Below are 20716 nucleotides of genomic sequence, written 5' to 3'. Positions count from 1 at the left end.
CTGTCCCTGTCCCAGTCTCTCTCGCCATCTGGACTCTCTCTGTCTCTGTCCCAGTCTCTCTCGCGCTCCGGACTCTCTCTGTCCCTGTCTCTCTCGCGCTCCGGACTCTCTCTGTCCCTGTCCCTGTCTCTCTCGCGCTCTGGACTCTCTCTGTCCCTGTCCCAGTCTCTCTCGCGCTCTGGACACACTCTGACCCTGTCCCAGTCTCTCTCACGCTCTGGACACACTCTGTCCCTGTCCCTGTCTCTCTCGCGCTCCGGACTCTCTCTGTCCCTGTCCCAGTCTCTATCGCGCTCTGGACTCTCTCTGTCCCTGTCCCAGTCTCTCTCGCACTCTGGACTCTCTCTGTCTCTGTCCCAGTCTCTCTCGCACTCTGGACTCTCTCTGTCTCTGTCCCAGTCTCTCTCGCACTCTGGACTCTCTCTCTGTGTCTCTCTCGCACTCTGGACTCTCTCTCTCTGTCTCTCTCGCACTCTGGACTCCCTCTTGCTCTGGCCGCTGTCTGTGTCTCACTCTGTGTCTCTCTCTTACACTGTACAGGCGAGGATCCAAAAATCCCTCCAACTGTCCTTCCCCGGAAAAGGACTAGGGCAAAGGCTGACCTGACCGAGTTCGTTAAGGATTCCGAAGGGGTAAAGTTACACCGACAGGGTAAACCTGTACTGAACCTTCGCTAAGACAGGTCTGCTCTCCACCTTACAACAGAGAGAGACGGAGTAAGAAACAGATATTGAGCCACCAGAGAGAAACGCAAACAGAGGTTTACCGGGACGATCCCAAAACTTAAGGGATAGCAACAATCGTGAAAGGCCGAACAGACCAGGGTCTTTTCCCTAGAAAAAGGAGGCTGAGGTCTTTAAAAATTATAAAAGGGGCGGGGTTCGATCGGGTAGACATAGAGATGTTTCCACTTGTGAGGGACATCAGAACTAGTGGGGGAGAGGCGGGGGTCATCAATGTAAGATCGGCACTAATAAGCCCAAACGGGCAATTCAGGAGAAACTTCTTCACCCAGAGAGCGGGGAGAATGTGGGACTCGCTCCCACAGGGAATGGTCGAGGTGAACCGCGTAGATACACTTAAAGGCGGGGGGGAGGGGGAGAAGCTGGATAAACGCATGAGGGAGAAAGGAATAGAGGGATATGGGGATGGGGTGAGATGGAGAGGAGATGGGAGGAGGCTCTTGTGGAGTCGAAACACCAGCGCAGAGCAGATGGGCTGAATGGCCTGTTTCAGTGCTGTAAATTCCATGTGTTGAGGGGGACGGGGAGGGGTATTTGGTTGTCACACTATGAAGAGGCTCAAAGGGTGTGAACCGACGAATTGTGTAAGGGACAGTGCAACAACTGTGGGAATGAGGAGTGAACTGGGCAAGGTCATTGCGTATGAAGGTGGCCATTCGGCCCATCTTAAAATCGACCCGGCCTCTTGCCCGCGTCGCACTGTGGGGGCAGCACTCTCGCTCCTGAATCAGAAGCTTCTGGGTTCGAGCCCCAGTCCGGGGGCTCGTCCTCACACACTGCGATCGCGGGTCATTCAGCAGAGAACCTTCAAGCTCAGGGCCCCGTCTGGCTTTCTCAGGCAGACCTTAAAAGATCTCAGGGTCTCAGCGAGACTGGCCGGCGTTCAACGCCTCCAGCAACTCAGGCGCACTGCCACCTGTGGGATCTTGCTGTGCCCCCCAAGAAACGACAGCCTTCCCGGCCACTGTGCGCGAGGCACTTTTATCTGAGGCGCCGCTTAATTGAGTTTCTCCCTCAGGCCGCAGCTCCTCGGCCAACCAGGCAGGCTGCATGATGGGAAGAGGCCTAGCTTTCCCCCAGCCCGAGCCTCTGGCTCGAGTAGGAGGTCGACTGACAACAAAAACACCCCGACACGGAACGAGGAAGAGGAAAGACAAAACCAGAGACACCTTCTGCGTAGCGATTTAAATATTCAAAAAAGTTTAATATCAAGCAGTTTGGCCCAATTGTCATTGGGATGGTTACCCCTGGTCATAAACTGGCAGGGTGGACAACCCCTGCCCTGCCCAGGAGATGTGGATGTCAACAGGGGGTCCAAGTCCGATTCTCATCGTCATCCCACCATTACAGAATCAACACGCATTGTGCACAAGCCCAATGTTGTCTCAGCGAGTTAGAGATTTTAATTCCAAAGTGGGCTTCACATTGTCAAGACTTATTTCACCTTGGCTGGCCTCAGCTCAACTGTGTCCCCCTCCTTCCAAAGCGCAGGGTGACGTTGTGAAGGGGCAAGGGAGCTGTTGAGTTGGGGAGCGGGGGTGGGGGTTTGTTATGGGCTCCTTGCACCTCATCCAGTTGGCCGTTCTTGATGTGAAGGCCCAGGCTTTCCGGGTTCACTCACTCCCACCCCCCCACCCCTACAATCAACTCCCTCGCAGTTCGGCGCCGGGGGCTGGTAGACAGGTGGTACCCCGGAGGACGGGTCTGCCACTCTTCCCAGGGTAGGTCCCGTCCCCGGGTTTCCCCCTTTCGAAAACTGGGTGCAAGGGCAGGCAGTTCGGTACCTACCGATCAGAGTTCAGGGGTCAGGGGTCACAAAGGCAAGGGAGGGAGGGGGGTGGGGGGGTGGTCGGGGTGGTGGGTTGTGCAAAACCACCTGGGGCCTCCAGCACCCACAGCCGAAATAAAAACACTCAAAAATGGCGACCATTTTGTTTGAAACCTCCGCTGTTTACAGGCAAGTCCGCTGACCGCGGCTGCTGTCCTACCTCCCTGGCCGCTGCACCTCCTCTCAAAGCCCCATGGGCCCCCGCGTCCTGGCAGGTTCATGACCACCAGGGGAGTGGGGGAGAGTAGGAAGGTTCCCATCAAAGCCGGGGAGCGTCGGTGAGGAGTGGGACGTGGGAGCTTGGGCTGGGGGCGAAGTAGGCCTCAGGCCTTCCGACCGTGAGTGAGGAAGGGGAAATCAGTTGGCATGATGCGTTTGCGCAGCCGACCACACTCTTCGGTCGCACGGTAATCGGGTTCCGGTCATCGCCGGGTCATTTGCACGGAACACAGGAAAGTCTCTTCCGACGAGAGCGGTGACGAAGGGTCCTTGAGCTTGGATCGTTCCACACACACACGTTAACCAACTGGGATCATATTAAACTTTCGCGGTGGGGAAATCAACATCTCCCATTCCCAGGGCTGCAGTCTACAAAATTTTAATTCTCTCGCCTTCAATATGAAGGCGAGGGTGGGGAAGGGGGAGGGTTTCACTGAACAGAGTCAACTCTTTCCACTGGGCGTCGTCATGTTGGCTCCACGCTCCCTCCTCGCGGTGGGGGGGTTGGCCCGTGCCGTCGGGAAGTGCCCACTCGCGCAGGGTGGCCGGGGCCCGCACCCCCGAGAAACGTCCCCCCCCGGCGTTGGTCTCCGCGGCCGGCAGTCCTTCCCGCGCCGAGCTGGGGTCTTCGCGAAGAGGAGACGATGATCCCTGGTGGACAGGCCCGCCGATGCCGAGGGTCTGCCTCGCCACCCCTTCCCCCCCACACCCCGGGGTTGGGGCGGGGAGGGGGGGGTGGGGGGAGGAGGAGAGGGCGCCCGGAGATGTCCGCCATCGCGATGCCAGGGCCCAATGTGCCGGCGGGTAGACGCCAGCCTTGCCGGGTTGGGGCGCGGGCAAGCTGGGAGGCCTGGGATCCTCAAAAGTGCAAAGGAAGAAAACGACAGCAAAAAGACCACCCCACCCCTCCTCCCCCCACCCAACCCCTCCCCCTCCCCCCCCCCCACCCCAGGTCAGGATCGAACCGGGGAGGGGTCTCGAAGGGTTCGTGCCATGAAGGAGGCCAAGAGGCAGTTCTGTGCGCGAGAGGTCGCTGCTTCCACGGAGTGGGGGCGGTGGGTGTGCGGACATCCTTCCTCCTCCGTCTCCCAAGGCCACTTATCCGATACCACGCCGGTCCCGGTCCAGTCAGGTGCGGGCGGCCAGGGGCGTTTTCACCTGAGTCCTCATGGCCTGGACGCTGTTGAGGATCTTCTTCTGATGCCCAGCGAGGGTCACGCCAATCCGTAACAGGTCCCTGCATAACCACAAGCAAACCAGCTGTCAACAGGCGGCAAAGTATCGCTCAAGGCTCTCGGGCCACTGGCGCAAACCGAGCGCCCAAACTCCCAACTTCCTAAACTGGCCCGCGCTGTATTTCACTGCCCTCGACATGGCACGAGCTCCCTCTACACTGTCCCCATCAAACACTCCCAGGGCAGGTACAGCACAGGGTTAGATACAGAGTAAAGCTCCCTCTACACTGTCCCCATCAAACACTCCCAGGACAGGTACAGCACGGGGTTAGATACAGAGTAAAGCTCCCTCTACACTGTCCCCATCAAACACTCCCAGGACAGGTACAGCACGGGGTTAGATACAGAGTAAAGCTCCCTCTACACTGTCCCCATCAAACACTCCCAGGACAGGTACAGCACGGGGTTAGATACAGAGTAAAGCTCCCTCTACACTGTCCCCATCAAACACTCCCAGGACAGGAACAGCAAGGGGTTAGATACAGAGTATAGCTCCCTCTACACTGTCCCCATCAAACACTCCCAGGACAGGAACAGCAAGGGGTTAGATACAGAGTATAGCTCCCTCTACACTGTCCCCATCAAACACTCCCAGGGCAGGTACAGCACGGGGTTAGATACAGAGTAAAGCTCCCTCTACACTGTCCCTTCCCGGTTGTAAACATGTGGAATGTTTCCCTCTCCAGCCTCCATCCTGCGAGCTGTGCGGTGACGGTCTGCACACTGAGGTCAGGAGGGGAGCTCATGGCCGGTGGACCAAGTCTGTCCGAACCGCGTCACGGCCAAACAGACGAGGGGCGTCCGGCACATCTGCGTTCGAGATCAAGTCCCAGAGATCGGAAAACCCACACGCACCCCCACCCCCTCTTCACCTCCTACCATTCAGGCCTTCAGGGCCTCAGGCTTGGAAAGGAGGTACCTACTCTGCTGAGACTTGAGTGACGAGGTCAAAGGTCGTGAACCCAGCGTTGACAAAATTTTCCTCATAACGACTCATCTTTATCGCCTTCAGCCAGTCTCCGACCGTCGAGAATGTGGTGTAGTGCGGCGTCCCGCGGTCTAGCAGAGGCTGAGAGAGCCTGTGGGGGGGTGGGGGGGGGAGGGAGGGTAGAAGAAACGAGAATCATTACAATTAAGTCAGAGAAAGATCTGCATTCATATAGCACCCTTCGCAACCCCAGGACCTTCCCCAAATGCGTCTTACACGAGAGTCGAGGGCTTTCTGAAGCACGTTGGCGGCTGTAAGGTCAGAAACGGCCGCCAGGTCGCACAGGCCGAGTTCCCACAAACGGCGCTGAGGTAAATAACGAGGGTAACCAACCTTTCTTAGCGATGGTGGTCGAGGGGCAAATATTGACCCCCCCCACCCCCCAAGACCCCAGGGTGACCTCCCCCTTCCCTTACCTCCCCGCCTCTCCCCACCACCCAGCTCTGCTCTGGAATAGTCGCCGTGGGGGATCTCAGGAAACCCACTTTAACGTCCCGTCTGAGAGAGAGCACCGATGGCAGTGCTGCACTGCCTCGGCCGTACGCCGGGAGTGGCGGCCTAGAACCCGCGCTCGAGCCTCTGGGCGTGGTGGGGGTGGGGGGGGGCTCGAACCCCGTCACCTTCTTGTTTGGGCAGAAGGCACCCCCCCCCACCAGCTGACCCCAGGGCCCAAGTCCCACAACGTCGTGGAAGGCAGCGGCAAACAAGGGTCAACGTGAGCGACACGGTCGCCCCCTTCAATCGCCCGAGAGGGAATTTTCTATCTTTCCCTCGTTAGCCCTGGGTCCTTCCTCTTTCCCCATCTCTCGCAGGGTAGGGGGGGTGGGGAGGAAGGAGCGGTGAGGGGTACGAGTCGGGTGCTGTGGGGCAGTTGGGGGGGGGGCACCATCGACCCCTGGGTCCACTCCTGCCCGGTGACAAGCGGCAAACGCGGACCAGGCCGTCTCCGGCGGCCGTTCCCGAGGTGGCGATCGAGGGAGAGGGCGGCGGGCCTCCTAGTTCGGAGGTAGGGTCGCCAAGCCTCCCCACCCCCGAACGGGCCTGGGGTCGCTAGGGGGTCGAAGGTCGATCTCCGGGACGCCGTCTCCCGGCCCTGGAGAAAATGAATCGCCGGCTGTGGTGGGGGGCGGGGGGGGGGGAAGGGGGCCAATGGCGGACGCGGCCACTCACGCTCCGAGCTCCCGCGTCACGATCTTCAGGCTGGCCGGGTTGCGGATGAGCTTGTCCAGTGCGTTGACGATCTGGCCGAAGCGGGGCCTGGTGTTGCGGTCCTTCTGCCAGCAGTCCAGCATCAGCTGGTGCAGGGAGGTGGGGCACTCGGTGGGAGGGGGCAGCCGGTAGTCCTGTTCGATGGCGTTGATGACCTGAGGGGGGTGCAAAGGAAGAGGGGGGCGGTCAATCGGTGGGACTGTGGCCGCTGGCCCACCTCCTCCGCCTGGCGCTGTCCGTACTGACCGACAGAGAATCGTACAACACTAACCAGGCCACTCGGCCCATCTGCTCCCTGCTGGTGCTCATGCTCCATACCAGCCTCCTTCCCACCCCCCTCTCTTCATCTGTCCCCCACCCCCCCAATATCCTCTCTCCCTCATCCAGCTTATGGTATCGACACTATTCACCTCCTGGCGGGGGAGCGAGCCCCACATTCTCCCCGCTCTCTGGGTGAAGAGGTTTCTCCCGAATTCCCCGATCGGATTTATTAGCGGCCGGCTTATATTGGTGGCCTCCCTCCCCCCACCACCACCCCCGAGTTTGGGGTGTGTTGCAGTGAATTTCCAGGGACACAAGGTGCACTTACAGGGGCTGAGATTTAGTTGTCCTCGCCTCAGTGAACTACTTACTCAAATTTACTCCTCGCGAAGACCTACTGATGTTACTCCAGGCAATGCCTGGGAGGGGAGAGAAGGCCAGGGAGGGAGAAGGGGCTGGAGAGGAGGTAGGGAGTAGGAGTGGGGGAGGAGGGGGGAGAGGAGGCTGAAGGTGGGGGAAGAGTTTGCCATTCCTTTGCGTTTTGATTTATTCATTCTTTCGTGGGATGTGGGCGTCGCTGGCAAGGCCAGCGTTTGTTGCCCATCCCTAAAGGCCCTCGAATTGTGGGGTCTCGCTCGGCCATTTCAGGGGGCAGTTAGGAGTCAACCACATTGCTGTGTGGGTCTGGAGTCACATGTAGGCCAGACCGGGTAAGGACGGGCAGATTTCCCTTCCCTAAAGGGGGCATGAGTGAACCAGATGGGGTTTTTACAACAAGCGATGATAGTTTCGTGGTCGCCGTGACTGAGATTAGCTTTCAATTCCATGATTTATTAATCGAATTTAAATTCCACCAGTTGCCGTGGTGGGATCTGAACCCCTGCCCCCAGCCTGGGCCCTCTCGGTTATCACCACACTACCGCTACGCCACCGTCTTCAGGCCCCAGTGCCTGAAGAAGTGTTTGCTCGCCTCTCTCTCTCTCCCCCGAGTGGCTCCGAGTTGAAGGCTGCCTTCCCTTGTCCGAGGCTACCCGCTCCATCTACCTTAACAATTCCTCTCGAAACCCGGCACACTGAAATGAAAGTCTATAGCACGCTTCTCTGGGCCGAACGGCCTCCTTCTGTGCTGCAAGGAGACGATGGCCCGGGGGACAAATTTACCAGATGTTGTATTTGCTGCAAATGGTTAAGTGGGGTAAGCGGGCAATTCCGAGAGAGAGAGAGGAGGGTACAAAGAGTTTTACAGTATAGAGGATGGCTACACCATTCCAACAACATACTCTTCCACAACTATAACGAAAATAGCTGGAAAAACTCAGCAGGTCTGACAGCATCTGCGGAGAGGAAGACAGAGTGAACGTTTCGAGTCCGTGGGACTCTTCATCAGAACTAAAGAGGAATAGAAATGAGGTGAAATATAAGCTGGTTGAGGGGCGGTGGGACAGGTAGAGCTGGGTAGAGGGCCAGTGATAGGTGGAGGCAAAGGAGAGATTGACAAAGATGTCACAGACAAAAGGACAAAGGGGTGTTGACGGTGGTGATATTAGCTAAATGAGATGCTAATAGGTGACATTAAGGGTAGAAAGCAGGACGAGCAAGGTACAGATAGCCCTAGTGGGGGTGGGGGTAGGGGGGAAGGGATCGAAATAGGCTAAAAGGTGGAGATGAAACAATGGATGGAAATACATTTAAAAATAATAGGTGCGAAAAGAAAAATCTATATAATAATTATTAGAAAAAAGGGGATCAAAAACAGGGGTGGGGATGGAGGAGATAGTTCATGGTGTGAAGTTGTTGAACTCAATGTTCAGTCCGGAAGGCTGTAAAGTGCCCAGTCGGAAGATGAGGTGCTGTTCCTCCAGTTTGCGTTGAGCTTCACTGGAACAATGCAGCAGGCCAAGGACGGACATGTGGGCAAGAGAGCAGGGTGGAGTGTTAAAATGGCAAGCGACAGGGAGGTTTGGGTAATACTTGCGGACAGACCGAAGGTGTTCTGCAAAGCGGTCGTGTACTCTTTTATCCATTTCTCCCTCGTATGTTTATTACGCTTCCCCTTAAAGGGGTTTTAACACAACAGAACAACAGGCAATTCGTCTATTCCCCAACATTATTAACACCGGGTGCAAAATTACACCAAGGATCACTCTTAGATTATAGTGAAGGTGTCGGGAAAGGGCCTCTTATTTAAGAAGTGGGCTCGATTTGGGTAGTCCCTGGATACCTACGTCCTGGTTCGACATGTCCCAGTAGGGCCTTTCACCAAAAGACATCACTTCCCACATGACAATCCCGTAACTCCACACGTCGCTGGCCGTGGTGAACTTGCGGAAGGCGATGGCTTCCGGCGCCGTCCACCGGATCGGGATCTTGCCGCCCTGCGGTCGAGAGAGGGGGGGGCGGGGAGAGACCATTCGTTTAAAACGATTTTTAAAAAGAGAAGCAGAGCGCAAAACAATCCCGGCCATTCATCCAACCCCGTTCCGAACGGGCGCTCTTTTTTTTTTTACCAACGTCCTTAACGCGCCCACGTTTCCGCTTTGGAACAGCGCGGCGTCAAAGTCGGCCATTTTGTTCCACTTTTCAAAATGGCCGCCAAATGGCTACCCGAATCCCAAAGAGGTCCCATTGGGAATTTAAACTACGGGCCCAGAGGATGACCAACCAACTGCATTTCCTTTTTATATAAACAAGATCACATGGTAGCTTCAGATTAAAGAGATCCCAGTAAACCTGTCCTTTCATAAGGCCAAACGCACTGTCTCCTCCACAAATGGATTAGCTGGTTCCTCAGAGTTCAAAGGTCGGGTCCCACTGATCCTGACCCTTCCACCCACCCGCCCCCCCACCCACTCTTCCCTGGCAGCTGTTGGCCACCCGCCCCCCCTACCCCATTTAAAACACTTTGTTCTCAAAAATTACGGGCAGCGAAGATGTGACTTTAAATACAGACCAGGCCCCTTTCACTTTTGGAATAAGGAAAAGCCTTTTAGGCCCACAAAAAAAATCATGTCTAAGATGGACTTCACTTACCCGCCTCCTCCCCCTGTCCCTCCATCGCCGCCTCCTCCCCCTGTCCCTCCATCGCCGCCTCCTCCCCCTGTCCCTCCATCGCCGCCTCCTCCCCCTGTCCCTCCATCGCCGCCTCCTCCCCCTGTCCCTCCATCGCCGCCTCCTCCCCCTGTCCCTCCATCGCCGCCTCCTCCCCGCGTCCCTCCATCGCCGCCTCCTCCCCCTGTCCCTCCATCGCCGCCTCCTCCCCCTGTCCCTCCATCGCCGCCTCCTCCCCCTGTCCCTCCATCGCCGCCTCCTCCCCCTGTCCCTCCATCGCCGCCTCCTCCCCCTGTCCCTCCATCGCCGCCTCCTCCCCCTGTCCCTCCATCGCCGCCTCCTCCCCCTGTCCCTCCATCGCCGCCTCCTCCCCCTGTCCCTCCATCGCCGCCCCCTCCCCGTGTCCCTCCATCGCCGCCTCCTCCCCGTGTCCCTCAATCCCCACCTCCTCCCCGTATCCCTCAATCCCCACCTCCTCCCCGTATCCCTCAATCCCCACCTCCTCCCCGTATCCCTCAATCCCCACCTCCTCCCCGTATCCCTCAATCCCCACCTCCTCCCCGTATCCCTCAATCCCCACCTCCTAACCATTTACACTGTGTGGGATCTTGCTGACCTACACTTGCTCCCAGTCCAGCAGCTCCCGAGTTTGAAAATCCTCACCCTCGCTTTCAAATCCCTCCACGGCCTCACTCCCTCTCTCTGTAATGTCCTCGAATCCAGCAATCCTTCGAGATCTCTGCGCTCCCCCCAATTCTGGACTCTTTGCGCATTCCCACTTTCACAATCGCTCCACCATTGGCGGCCTGGGCCCTAAAAGCTCTGGAATTCCCTCCCTAAACCTCTCCGCCTCTCTCTCCTCCTCCTCCTCCTTAAAGATGCTCTTTAAGACCTTTGACCGCCTCTCCTAAGGTCCCCTTAGGTGGCTCATAACAGTTCCTGCGAAGCACCTCAAAACGTTATGGCACGTTAAAGGCGCTACACCAATGCACGTCGTTTGTTGACCGGTCTTCCGGTTGGTCAGTCACCGGACCAACTCTTTGGCTCACGGTTTCAAGCGGCAGGTTCCTTACCAGGGTGCTGGTGTAAGTGGGGTCCGAGGAGCTCTCCTCCAGGAAGCGGGACAGGCCAAAGTCGGAGACCTTGCACACGAGGTTGCTGTTGACCAGGATGTTGCGGGCGGCCAGGTCACGGTGGACGTAGCTCATGTCCGAGAGGTACCGCATGCCCGAGGCGATGCCCCTCAGCATCCCCACCAACTGGATCGGAGTGAACTGCCCGTCGTTCTGCTGTAGGCGGGACAGGAAAGGGATCGGTTAGACGACGACCTCACCAGGAGAACCGTGGCTCAGGGCATAACACGCGCCCACCTCGGAGCCCGAAGGTCCGAGGGTTCAAGTCCCACTCCAGTGATTTGTGCCCATAACCCAGGGCAAAGCCACACACAGGAAACCCTCGAAAGCATTAACATTGCACGGCGGGTTATACAACTGGACTTGTAATCTCCGGGGGAGGGGTGGGGGGTGGTCCTGAGCTAACGGACCAGAGACCAGTGAGTTCAAATCCCGCCACGGCTGCCGGGAAATTTAAACTCAGCGAATAAGACGAGATGGCGAATTTAAAAAAAAACCCGGCCTCGCTAACGGCGATTGCGTGGACTGTCATTGAAAGAAAGTCCCGGTCTGCTTCACCGATGGTCCCTTCAACGAGAAATGAAACTGAGGGGTTAGAAAACAGAAAATGCTGGGAAAGCTCAGGAAGTCGCGGCGGCATCTGCGGAGAGAGAGAGAGAGAGAGAGAGAGAGAAGCGGAGTTAAGGTTTCGAGTCCGTACGACTCTCCTTCAGAGCTAAAGCAAGGTAGAAACGTGATGGGTTTTATACTGTTCGAGTGGAGCAAGATAGAGGAGGTGAGGGATAGGCGGGAGCTCAGGGGAAATTGACAAAGATGTCACGGACGCACGACAAAGAGAGGGTTCATGGCAGCGTTAGAGACTAAAGAAGGTGTTGATAGCGGCGTGAAGGTGAGATAGCAGATTGTGTTAATAGCAGGACAGGGAGTCAGCGCTCTGTGGATGCACAACATGGAAACAAGTGCCAGATGGTCCCGGGTGTCGTTGTGGGGGTAAAAAGGGTTTTAACAAAATAAGTAGAAGATAAATAATTAAAAAATAGTTTAAAAATTGGATTAAAAAAAAAGGCAGGAGAGCTTTCATGGTCTGAAGTCGTTGAACGCTCATTAAACCGAGGAACCCCGTCGGCCGTCTCCGCGGGATATACGAGGTGACCCTGTTTGCGGAGAGGGCAGGGTCGCTCTCCTTGGCGCCCTGACCAACATTCACCCCCCCCACACCCCCGCCTGACATCACACAAAAAAAACCCGGATTATCCGGCCATCGTCACACTGCTGCCCGTGGGAGCTTGCTGTGCACCAATTGGGTCGCCGAATTTCCTGCTCCCGCAACAGCGGCCGCGCTTCAGGGGGCACGCCCGAGGGCCTGAAAGGCGCCATATCAATGCAAGCCAGGCTTCCAGCTAAGGGGGTAAAGGGCAAGCTCCAACTCACTCACCCTCAAGAAGGAGTCAAGCGCGCCATTCTCCATGAACTCGGTGATGATCATGACCGGGCAGCTGCTGGTGACGACACCCTCCAGGTGAATGATGTTGGGGTGGTCAAACTGCCCCATGATGCTCGCCTCGCTCAGGAAGTCCCGGCGCTGCTTGTCGGTGTAGCCGCCCTTCAGCGTCTTGATGGCCACGTAGATCTCCCTCTTCCCCGGCACCTTCAGGCGCCCACGGCACACCTCGCCGAACTCGCCTGGAACGAGGAAACCGGAGAGTCTGTCAGGGTCTCGCTCGCCTCCGTGCGCCCACCCTCCTCTCGCAGGACCGAACAGCGCCGGAAGAAGGTCATTCGGCCCACCGAGCCCCTGCCGGCCCTCCGAAAGGGCTATCCAATTAGCCCCACCCCACTCACCCCCTGCAATTTTATTGTCTGTGCATGTATGCGCGCGCGTGTCTGTCTGTCTGCGTGCGTACGCGCACGTGTGTCTGACTGCGTACGCGCACGTGTGTCTGCATACGCGCACGTGTGTCTGTCTGCGTACGCGCACGTGTGTCTGTCTGCGTACGCGCACGTGTGTCTGTCTGCGTACGCGCACGTGTGTCTGTCTGCGCACGTGTGTCTGTCTGCGCACGCGCACGTGTGTCTGTCTGCGTACGCGCACGTGTGTCTGTCTGCGTCCGCGCACGTGTGTCTGTCTGCGTATGCTGTCTGCGTACGCGCACGTGTGTCTGTCTGCGTACGCGCACGTGTGTCTGTCTGCGTACGCGCACGTGTGTCTGTCTGCGTACGCGCACGTGTGTCTGCCTGCGTACGCGCACGTGTGTCTGTCTGCGTACGCGCACGTGTGTCTGTCTGCGTACGCGCACGTGTGTCTGTCTGCGTACGCTGTCTGCGTACGCGCACGTGTGTCTGTCTGCGTACGCGCACGTGTGTCTGTCTGCGTACGCGCACGTGTGTCTGCCTGCGTACGCACACGTGTGTCTGCCTGTGTACGCGCACGTGTGTTTGCCTGCGTACGCGCTCGCGTATCCGTCTGCGTGCGCTCGCGTGTGTGTGTCTGTCTGTTCCTGTATTGGGGTGGGGGGGGGGGGGGGGGGGGTGTGGTGGTGGCGTCAGGAACAAGGTGCGGAGGGGGGAAAGAGGGGCTTCACCGAGTCCTCTTGTCACCGAGGGGCTTGTAGGGCTTGGCGGACAGTAGCTGCCGCACACTACGCTCTACACCTGGCTCCGGAACACCACTCTCCCTCGGATCGGGAAGAGCACGGCTCCACATTCGGCCAAGTCACGTCCCTCGGGTTAACTCCCATGTTACGAGCTGCTTCACTGCTGTTTGGTTCTCGTTCAGCGCCACGTGAATTTTCAAGGGTTAAAACGGAGTCACTTGGGAAAGTAGTTTGGGAGTTCGTGGAGCGAGTACGTAAGATGTGATCCACTCCACCTTTTGAAGCCTTACAATGCGTTCCCATCTTTTTTAAATTTAAAATGAATGCTTCAACATGGCATGGTCCAAAATTAAACCACGAATGTTGCTGCAGTTCAGGAAGCAGTGACCTGGAGTTCGCTGGGATATGGGCGTTTTTCTCTGCAATAAAGGCTAAGGAAATGGGATAGGCAAAGCTGAGGGGCTCGGAGCCCAAAATATCACTAAACGCTGGTGGAAAGGTGCAAAAAGTGATTACAAAGGCTGGTGGAATGTTGCTCTGTATCTCCAGGGGATTAGAGTACAATGGGATGGAAATCGGATTTCTGCTACAAAAGCCCTGGTCGGCTCTCCGTCTGAAGTTAAGTGTTTTCAGCTCGGGATCTTGCACCTCAGGAAGGATATAGCGACCTTGCTGGGCGGGGTGCGGGCAGCGTAGACTTGCCAGGGCGACAACGGGTCATTTGGTGGAACAGGACTCGAGCATCGCTGGGAAAAAAAAAAGACTCACGCTGAAGCTTTTCGTCTGGCACTCATCAGGACGGGTTCACCATGCCGCCGAGCGTAAAAGGGAACAACAATTCATACTTCATGGGAGGAGAGTGCGGATTGGTTGGCAAGTGGGCACTGGTCGGCCGGGGGGGTGGGGGGGGGGGGGGGGGGGGCGAATGCGCCAGTTAACCGATGGCTGGCAGTTAACTGCCAAGCTTTGTTTAAATTCCAACCAGGCAGGGTTGACTCTGATTGGTCCAAGGCATTTACCCTTGACATTCGGCACCCTTGAGAATTGTTTGGACGCGTGCAAGACGAAAAGCTTCAACAACATGCCTTTTTTTTTTAAAATAAAAGAATGGTTATTATTCCAACACGCTAGATTTGTATTCCCTTGAATGTAGAAGATTAAGGAGTTGTTGTGAGGTCTTTTTAAGACGATTAAGGGATTCAATCGGGCAGATGGAGAGGAACTCTTCCCACTGGTGAGGGGGACACAAACCGGAATTTAAAGTGAGAGCCAGGGTGATGCGGGGAAGCACTTCTTTACACGAAGGGGAGTGGAAATCTGGAACTCTCTTCCCCTTACTAAGGCTGGGGGCGGGGGGCGTCAAGTGTAAATTTCAAAACCGAGATGGATAGATTTTTGCGAGGCGGGGATTATGAAGGGTTAAAATAAGACCAAGGCGGGCAGACGGGGTTAAAACTCACACCAGCCAAGGTCTAATTGAACAGTAGGACAGGTTCGAAGGGCTGAATGGCCTCCTCCTGTTCCTGGGGACAGCGCCACCACTGGTGGGAGGGCTCTAACTACAGCAGGAACAAGGTGACAAGGCCCATTCCAAATGTCGACGTAGGACTTTATATCGGATAAACTGACAGAATAACATGATAACAGGCTTCATAGACAAAGAGTGTCGACAGGGGGGTAAGCTTTATCTATTTTATAGATAAGCAAGATCATCCCTAGGGTAACACGGGGGGTGGGGGGAAATCGCAACCCATCCTACTTCAGAGTCACAGGCACACACACATGTGACCCAGGACCCATCGAAAGGTGCATGTGACCCAGTGCAGGCACACATGATTGGCTGTTAGTCAACTGCAGGAAGCCCCGCCTCAGAGAGGTGCCAGCCAATCAGAGAGCCGTGGGCTCTCCAGCACTGGCAGTGCCACCGGGAGCCGTGGTCACTGCCAGTACTGCACCCGGGCCTTGAGTTGGAGAAGCTGCCCTAAGTGTTTGGGTGGGGGGTGGAAGGGAAGGGGGGTGGGGGGGGAAAGAGTCTAGCTGGGGCCAGTCTGGCAGTCTATGGTAGCCCTCACACACGTGCACACACACACACACACACACACATCCATGTTCATGACATGATCCAGCACACACACGTGAACACATGCATGCACCCATACCAATCCAGATCACTAGGAACACTTGATGTCAAAAAGCAACAGGCCCAAAATGGCCGCCAGCCCCATGCAGGCCACCTACCAGCTCCTATAACTTCTTCAATCTTCACGTAGGACACGTCAATCTCCTTGGCAAACTCTCGCACAGCCTCGTTGGGATCCTCGTAGGTGAAGGGGTCAATGTAGACTTTTATTCCTAGAGTAGCTGTAGAGAAATGAAGACTTGGTTACGCCAAGAGCAAATCTTCCAAGCCTTTGGCTTGGGATAACGAATGGGTCCCGTTCGGTCCACCGAGATGAGGCCCCATGGCGTTGGGTGGCACTGAGTTCAGTAAATGGTGAAAAACTCTCGCTATATAACCTGCGCTCTTCCACATTCCTCAATCCCTTCTCTTTTAGAATACATCTGATGGTCTCGAACACCGCCTTCCTCTTGTGCAGGCCCCAACATTGAGTTTAGGCCTCAATCGCTGCTCCTCTCCTGATTCCTGGGCTGGCAGGATTGTCGTATGAGGAGAGGTTGAGCCGACTAGGCCCTGTATTCACTGGAGTGGTGAAGATTGAGAGGGGATCTCATTGAAAGGTATAAAATTCTGACAGGGCCGGACAGACCGGATGCAGGGATGATATTTCCTCTGGCTTGGGGAGGGTCTGGAACAGGGGTCACAGTCTCAGGATATGGGGTGGGCCATCCAGGACTGAGATGAGGAGAAACTTCTTCACTCAGAGGGTGGTGAACCTGTGGAATTCTCTACCACAGAAGCTGTGGAGGCCCAAGACACTGAGTATATTCAAGAAGGAAATAGACAGATTTCTAAGCTCTAAAGGCATCGAGGGGTATGGGGGAGAGAGCGGGAGTACGGTGTTGAGACAGACGATCAGCCATGATCGTATTGAATGGCGCAGCAGGCTAGAAGGGCCGAATGGCCTCCTCCTGCTCCTATTTTCCTGCATTTCTATGTTTCTCTCCGACACCAGGCAATGGAGGATGACTGCAGCACCGGTCCAACACCAGCTCAGCGGCTGACGCTCTAAGCCTCTGAGTCAGAGGGTCGCTCCAGAGATTTGGACACAACACTCCCGGGCGCTACTGAGGGGGTGCTGCGCAGTTGCAGGTGCCATCATTTGGCTGAGACATTAAGCTGTGGCCTCACCCACCCTCTCAGGTGGATGTATAAGATCCCATGGCCAGGGGGGGGGCGGTGAGGAGGAGGGGTGTAGAGTTCTGTCTAGTGTCTTAGGCCAATACTTAACCCCCAACCAAGTACCAACGCCACAAAAACAGGTGACTCGGTCATTGTGGGATCTTGCTGTGCACGGTTTCCCTATTACAACAGTACGCTCCAGGAGTACTTCATTGGCTGTAAAGCGCCTCGGGATGTCCGGTGATGGTGAAAGGCGCTATATCAACGCAAGTTCCTCTCTGCCTTTTTTTTTCCCTCCCCTACTTCTCTTTAGCTCTGAGGAAGAGTCATCTGGACTCGAGACATTAACCTGTTTCTCTCTCTCTCTCTCTCCACGGATGCTGCAAGGGGCCTGCTGAGTTTCCCCAGAGTTTTCCGGTTTCCGTCCTTCTCCGCCTCACCACGTTTCTCCTGCTCCCCTCCCCCTGCCTTTGCCCCCTGCGTTGTCGCATTCATCACCTACTTTCACCCTGAGCCACCACCCATTGTACCTTTTTAATCGCTCTTGACCTCCGCCCTCCTCCTGAACAGCCCTTTGTCGGCTAACGCAATGGAGGGATACCCTAAGCCGGGAAAATGGAGTTAAGGACATATCAGCCACGATATCCTTAAATGGCGGCAGAACAGGCACGAGGGGCCGAATGGCCTCCATCCCATTCTTCACCTCAACTGATTTATTCCCGTTTCTTCCACAACTTTACAAAACCTCCGGGTTTCGGGACTCACCGATGTTAGGGGGCTGCTTCTCGGAGTAGTCCGGATCTCGTACGCGTTGCTTCCTGCAAGGGGAGACAAGGAATGGGTGAGCCGTTAGTTCCTGTTGGTGCCCTCGGTCCGAGATCCACAGGTATCGGAATTCCCGGGATTATCGTGAAGTCCTGAGAGGGGGGGCCAGGGAGCGGGGAGACTGGGCACAGAGAGGGCGGGGGGAGACTGGGCCCAGAGAGGGGACAGGTTGCGGGGAGACTGGGCCCAGAGAGGGGACAGGGTGCGGGGAGACTGGGCCCAGAGAGGGGACAGGGAGCGGGGAGACTGGGCCCAGAGAGGGGACAGGGAGCGGGGAGACTGGGCCCAGAGAGTGGGGCAGGACACGGGGAGACAGGGCCCAGAGAGGGGGCAGGACACGGGGAGACTGGGCCCAGAGAGGGGGCAGGACACGGGGAGACTGGGCCCAGAGAGGGGGCAGGACACGGGGAGACTGGGCCCAGAGAGGGGGCAGGACACGGGGAGACTGGGCCCAGAGAGTTGGACAGGGCACGGGGAGACTGGGCACAGAGAGGGGGCAGGACACGGGGAGACTGGGCCCAGAGAGGGGGCAGGACACGGGGAGACTGGGCCCAGAGAGGGGGCAGGACACGGGGAGACTGGGCCCAGAGAGTTGGACAGGGCACGGGGAGACTGGGCCCAGAGAGGGGGACAGGGCACGGGGAGACTTGGCCCAGAGAGTTGGACAGGGCACGGGGAGACTGGGCACAGAGAGGGGGACAGGGCACATGGAGACTGGGCCCAGAGAGTTGGACAGGGCACGGGGAGACTGGGCACAGAGAGTTGGACAGGGCACGGGGAGACTGGGCACAGAGAGGGGGACAGGGCACGGGGAGACTGGGCACAGAGAGGGGGACAGGGCACGGGGAGACTGGGCACAGAGAGGGGGACAGGGCACGGGGAGACTGGGCACAGAGAGGGGGACAGGGCATGGGGAGACTGGGCACAGAGAGGGGGACAGGACACGGGGAGACTGGGCACAGAGAGAGGGGGCAGGACACGGGGAGACTGGGCCCAGAGAGGGGGCAGGGCACGGGGAGACTGGGCCCAGAGAGAGAGGGCAGGACACGGGGAGACTGGGCACAGAGAGGGGGACAGGGCACGGGGAGACTGGGCACAGAGAGGGGGACAGGACACGGGGAGACTGGGCCCAGAGAGGGGGACAGGACACGGGGAGACTGGGCACAGAGAGGGGGACAGGGCACGGGGAGACTGGGCCCAGAGAGGGGGACAGGACACGGGGAGACTGGGCACAGAGAGGGGGACAGGACACGGGGAGACTGGGCACAGAGAGGGGGGGGCAGGGCTTTCAAATGTTTGATGCCAAGTTTCTCTTAAAGTGACCTCACCACCTCAGCTTCAGGGTCCTGTGATGACGTCAGTCCCCCCCCGCCCTGTCCTCCTGGACTAATTCCAGCCTCTGCCCCCCCCACCACCCCTGCCCTGAATATCCCCCGGAGGAAGCACTGGGGGTGCCAACTCAACCGCGCCCCCAGATCCTGCGAGAGAAACAGGGGGCGCCCCGCGCCCACCTGCCCGGCCTTACCTGAGGCAGAAGACCACCAACACCGCCAGGACCAGGAGGACGAAGATGACGGAGGCGGTGCTGGCAATCAGCAGGAGCTCCTCGCGACGGCTCGGGGTATCTGCAACGACACGAGAGAGAGGGGGACAGCGTCAGCGCCGTGCGGGCTCACCGATCCTGCACCCGCTCCCAAACCAAAAACAAAAATATATGTACCGGACGAGCAAAATTTCCACTGCGCCTCTCGTTCTTTAAAACACGAGAAACAGTGAGTGACACGGAATCACAGAATGTGGGAGAGGCCCTTCGGCCCATCGAGTCTGCACCCACACGTGAGAAACACCTGACCCACCCACCGAACCCCATTGACCAGCACTTGGCCCCATCGCCTTGAATGTTGATGAGGTGCCAAGTGCTCATCCAGGTACTTTTTAAAGGATGTGAGGCAACCTGCCTCCAATACCCTCCCAGGCAGCGCATTCCAGACCCTCACCACCCTCTGGGTCAAAAAGTTTTTCCTCACATCCCCCCCCCCAAACCTCCTGCCCCTCACCCTGAACTTGTGTCCCCCTCGTGACTGACCCTTCAACTAAGGGGAACAGCTGCTCCCTATCCACCCTGTCCATGCCCCTCATAATCTTGTACACCTCGATCAGGTCGCCCCTCAGTCTTCTCCGCTCCAACGAAGACAACCCAAGTCTATCCAACCTCTTCATAACTTAAATGTTTCATCCCAGGCAACATCCTGGTGAATCTCCTCTGCACCCAGTCCAGTGCAATCACATCCTTCCTATAATGTGGTGACCAGAACTGCACACAGTACTCCAGCTGTGGCCTCACCAAGGTTCTATACAACTCCCAACGTGACCTCCCTACTTCTGTAATCTATGCCTCGATTGATAAAGGCAAGGAGGGGAAGGGATTAACCGCACTGATTATTAGCGTGACATATTCTATTGGTGCTCATCACACATGGAATGGCTTCAAACCAGGAGTTAAGGGTTAAATAAAAAGGAAAGAATTTCCTTTTATACCTTATTCACAGGACACCCCCGAGCTCCTCACAAACTGCAAACGACTTCTGGCGGTTGTTAAGTAGGGAGATTGGGGGGCAGCCATTTTGTACACAGCAAGATCCCACAAGCAGCGGCCACCCCGTCTTTTTGATGGCCTCGTTTCAGCGAGGGGTATTTGTCCCGTATTGAACCCCCGAACTGACCCTCGCTAAAACAGGTCACCCGGCCGCGCTTGACGCGATCCCCGCTCGCGGGATCTTGCTGTGCGCATGGCCGGCCGCTGGCGATTTCCCACAATAGGGCAGCGGCCGCCCTTCCAAGCGAAGTGTTTCGTTGGCCGCAAAGCACTTTGGTGGGGGCGGGGGGGGAGGTCTGCGGAAGGAGCTGTGCGAATGCAAGTCATTCCGAAAGCGGGAAATCACTGCAAGTCGTCAAAATAAGTCACACTCGCGCCTCGGGGTCTTGTCCAGCCAGAGAGCGCTCTCATCGTTTGCTGTTGGCTTCAGAGAAAATTAAGGTTTCAATGCGAAACTCACGGCGAAATTCCTATTTTTCAAATAGAACTGAAGGCCTTTCGATTGGCTCGTGAAGCTCGGGTCCAAACGCACCCTTTCAACCAACAACATTTACTTGCATTTATATGGCGCCCTTTAGCGGACTATTTTTTTTAAGGCAGAGGTAGACGGTTCCCTTGCCTAACAAGGATCTAAGGTTATCAGTGGGGGGGTTAGGAGGCTAATGTGGAGCTCGAACCACAAGACAGGATCTTACTGAGCAGCGGAGCAAGGCTCGAGGGGCCGAATGGCCTACTC

The 20716-nt window shown here is 56.9% G+C and overlaps 1 protein-coding gene across 1 annotated transcript in view; it reads right to left on the bottom strand.

The window, feature by feature from the left end:
- Nucleotides 1-3853: 3853 nt before the first annotated feature.
- Nucleotides 3854-20716, bottom strand: part of LOC144674572 (ephrin type-B receptor 3-like) — a 38891-nt gene continuing 22028 nt past the window's right edge. Inside the window, exons 7-15 of the mRNA XM_078535862.1 lie at nucleotides 18910-19009; nucleotides 17325-17377; nucleotides 15497-15619; nucleotides 12100-12347; nucleotides 10605-10820; nucleotides 8709-8858; nucleotides 6184-6377; nucleotides 4949-5104; nucleotides 3854-4027 (exon numbers count right to left, since the gene is read on the bottom strand). Of these exons, the coding sequence (XP_078391988.1) occupies nucleotides 3919-4027; nucleotides 4949-5104; nucleotides 6184-6377; nucleotides 8709-8858; nucleotides 10605-10820; nucleotides 12100-12347; nucleotides 15497-15619; nucleotides 17325-17377; nucleotides 18910-19009 (1349 nt within the window). The 3' untranslated portion in view covers nucleotides 3854-3918. The remainder of the gene's footprint in view (nucleotides 4028-4948; nucleotides 5105-6183; nucleotides 6378-8708; nucleotides 8859-10604; nucleotides 10821-12099; nucleotides 12348-15496; nucleotides 15620-17324; nucleotides 17378-18909; nucleotides 19010-20716) is intronic.

The sequence above is a fragment of the Cetorhinus maximus genome, unplaced genomic scaffold (assembly GCF_964194155.1).
Source record: "Cetorhinus maximus unplaced genomic scaffold, sCetMax3.hap1.1 HAP1_SCAFFOLD_711, whole genome shotgun sequence".
In the NCBI taxonomy this organism is placed as follows: domain Eukaryota; kingdom Metazoa; phylum Chordata; class Chondrichthyes; order Lamniformes; family Cetorhinidae; genus Cetorhinus; species Cetorhinus maximus.
The sequence above is the reverse complement of the archived record's forward strand: the minus strand, read 5'-3'. Positions and strand labels throughout refer to the sequence as shown.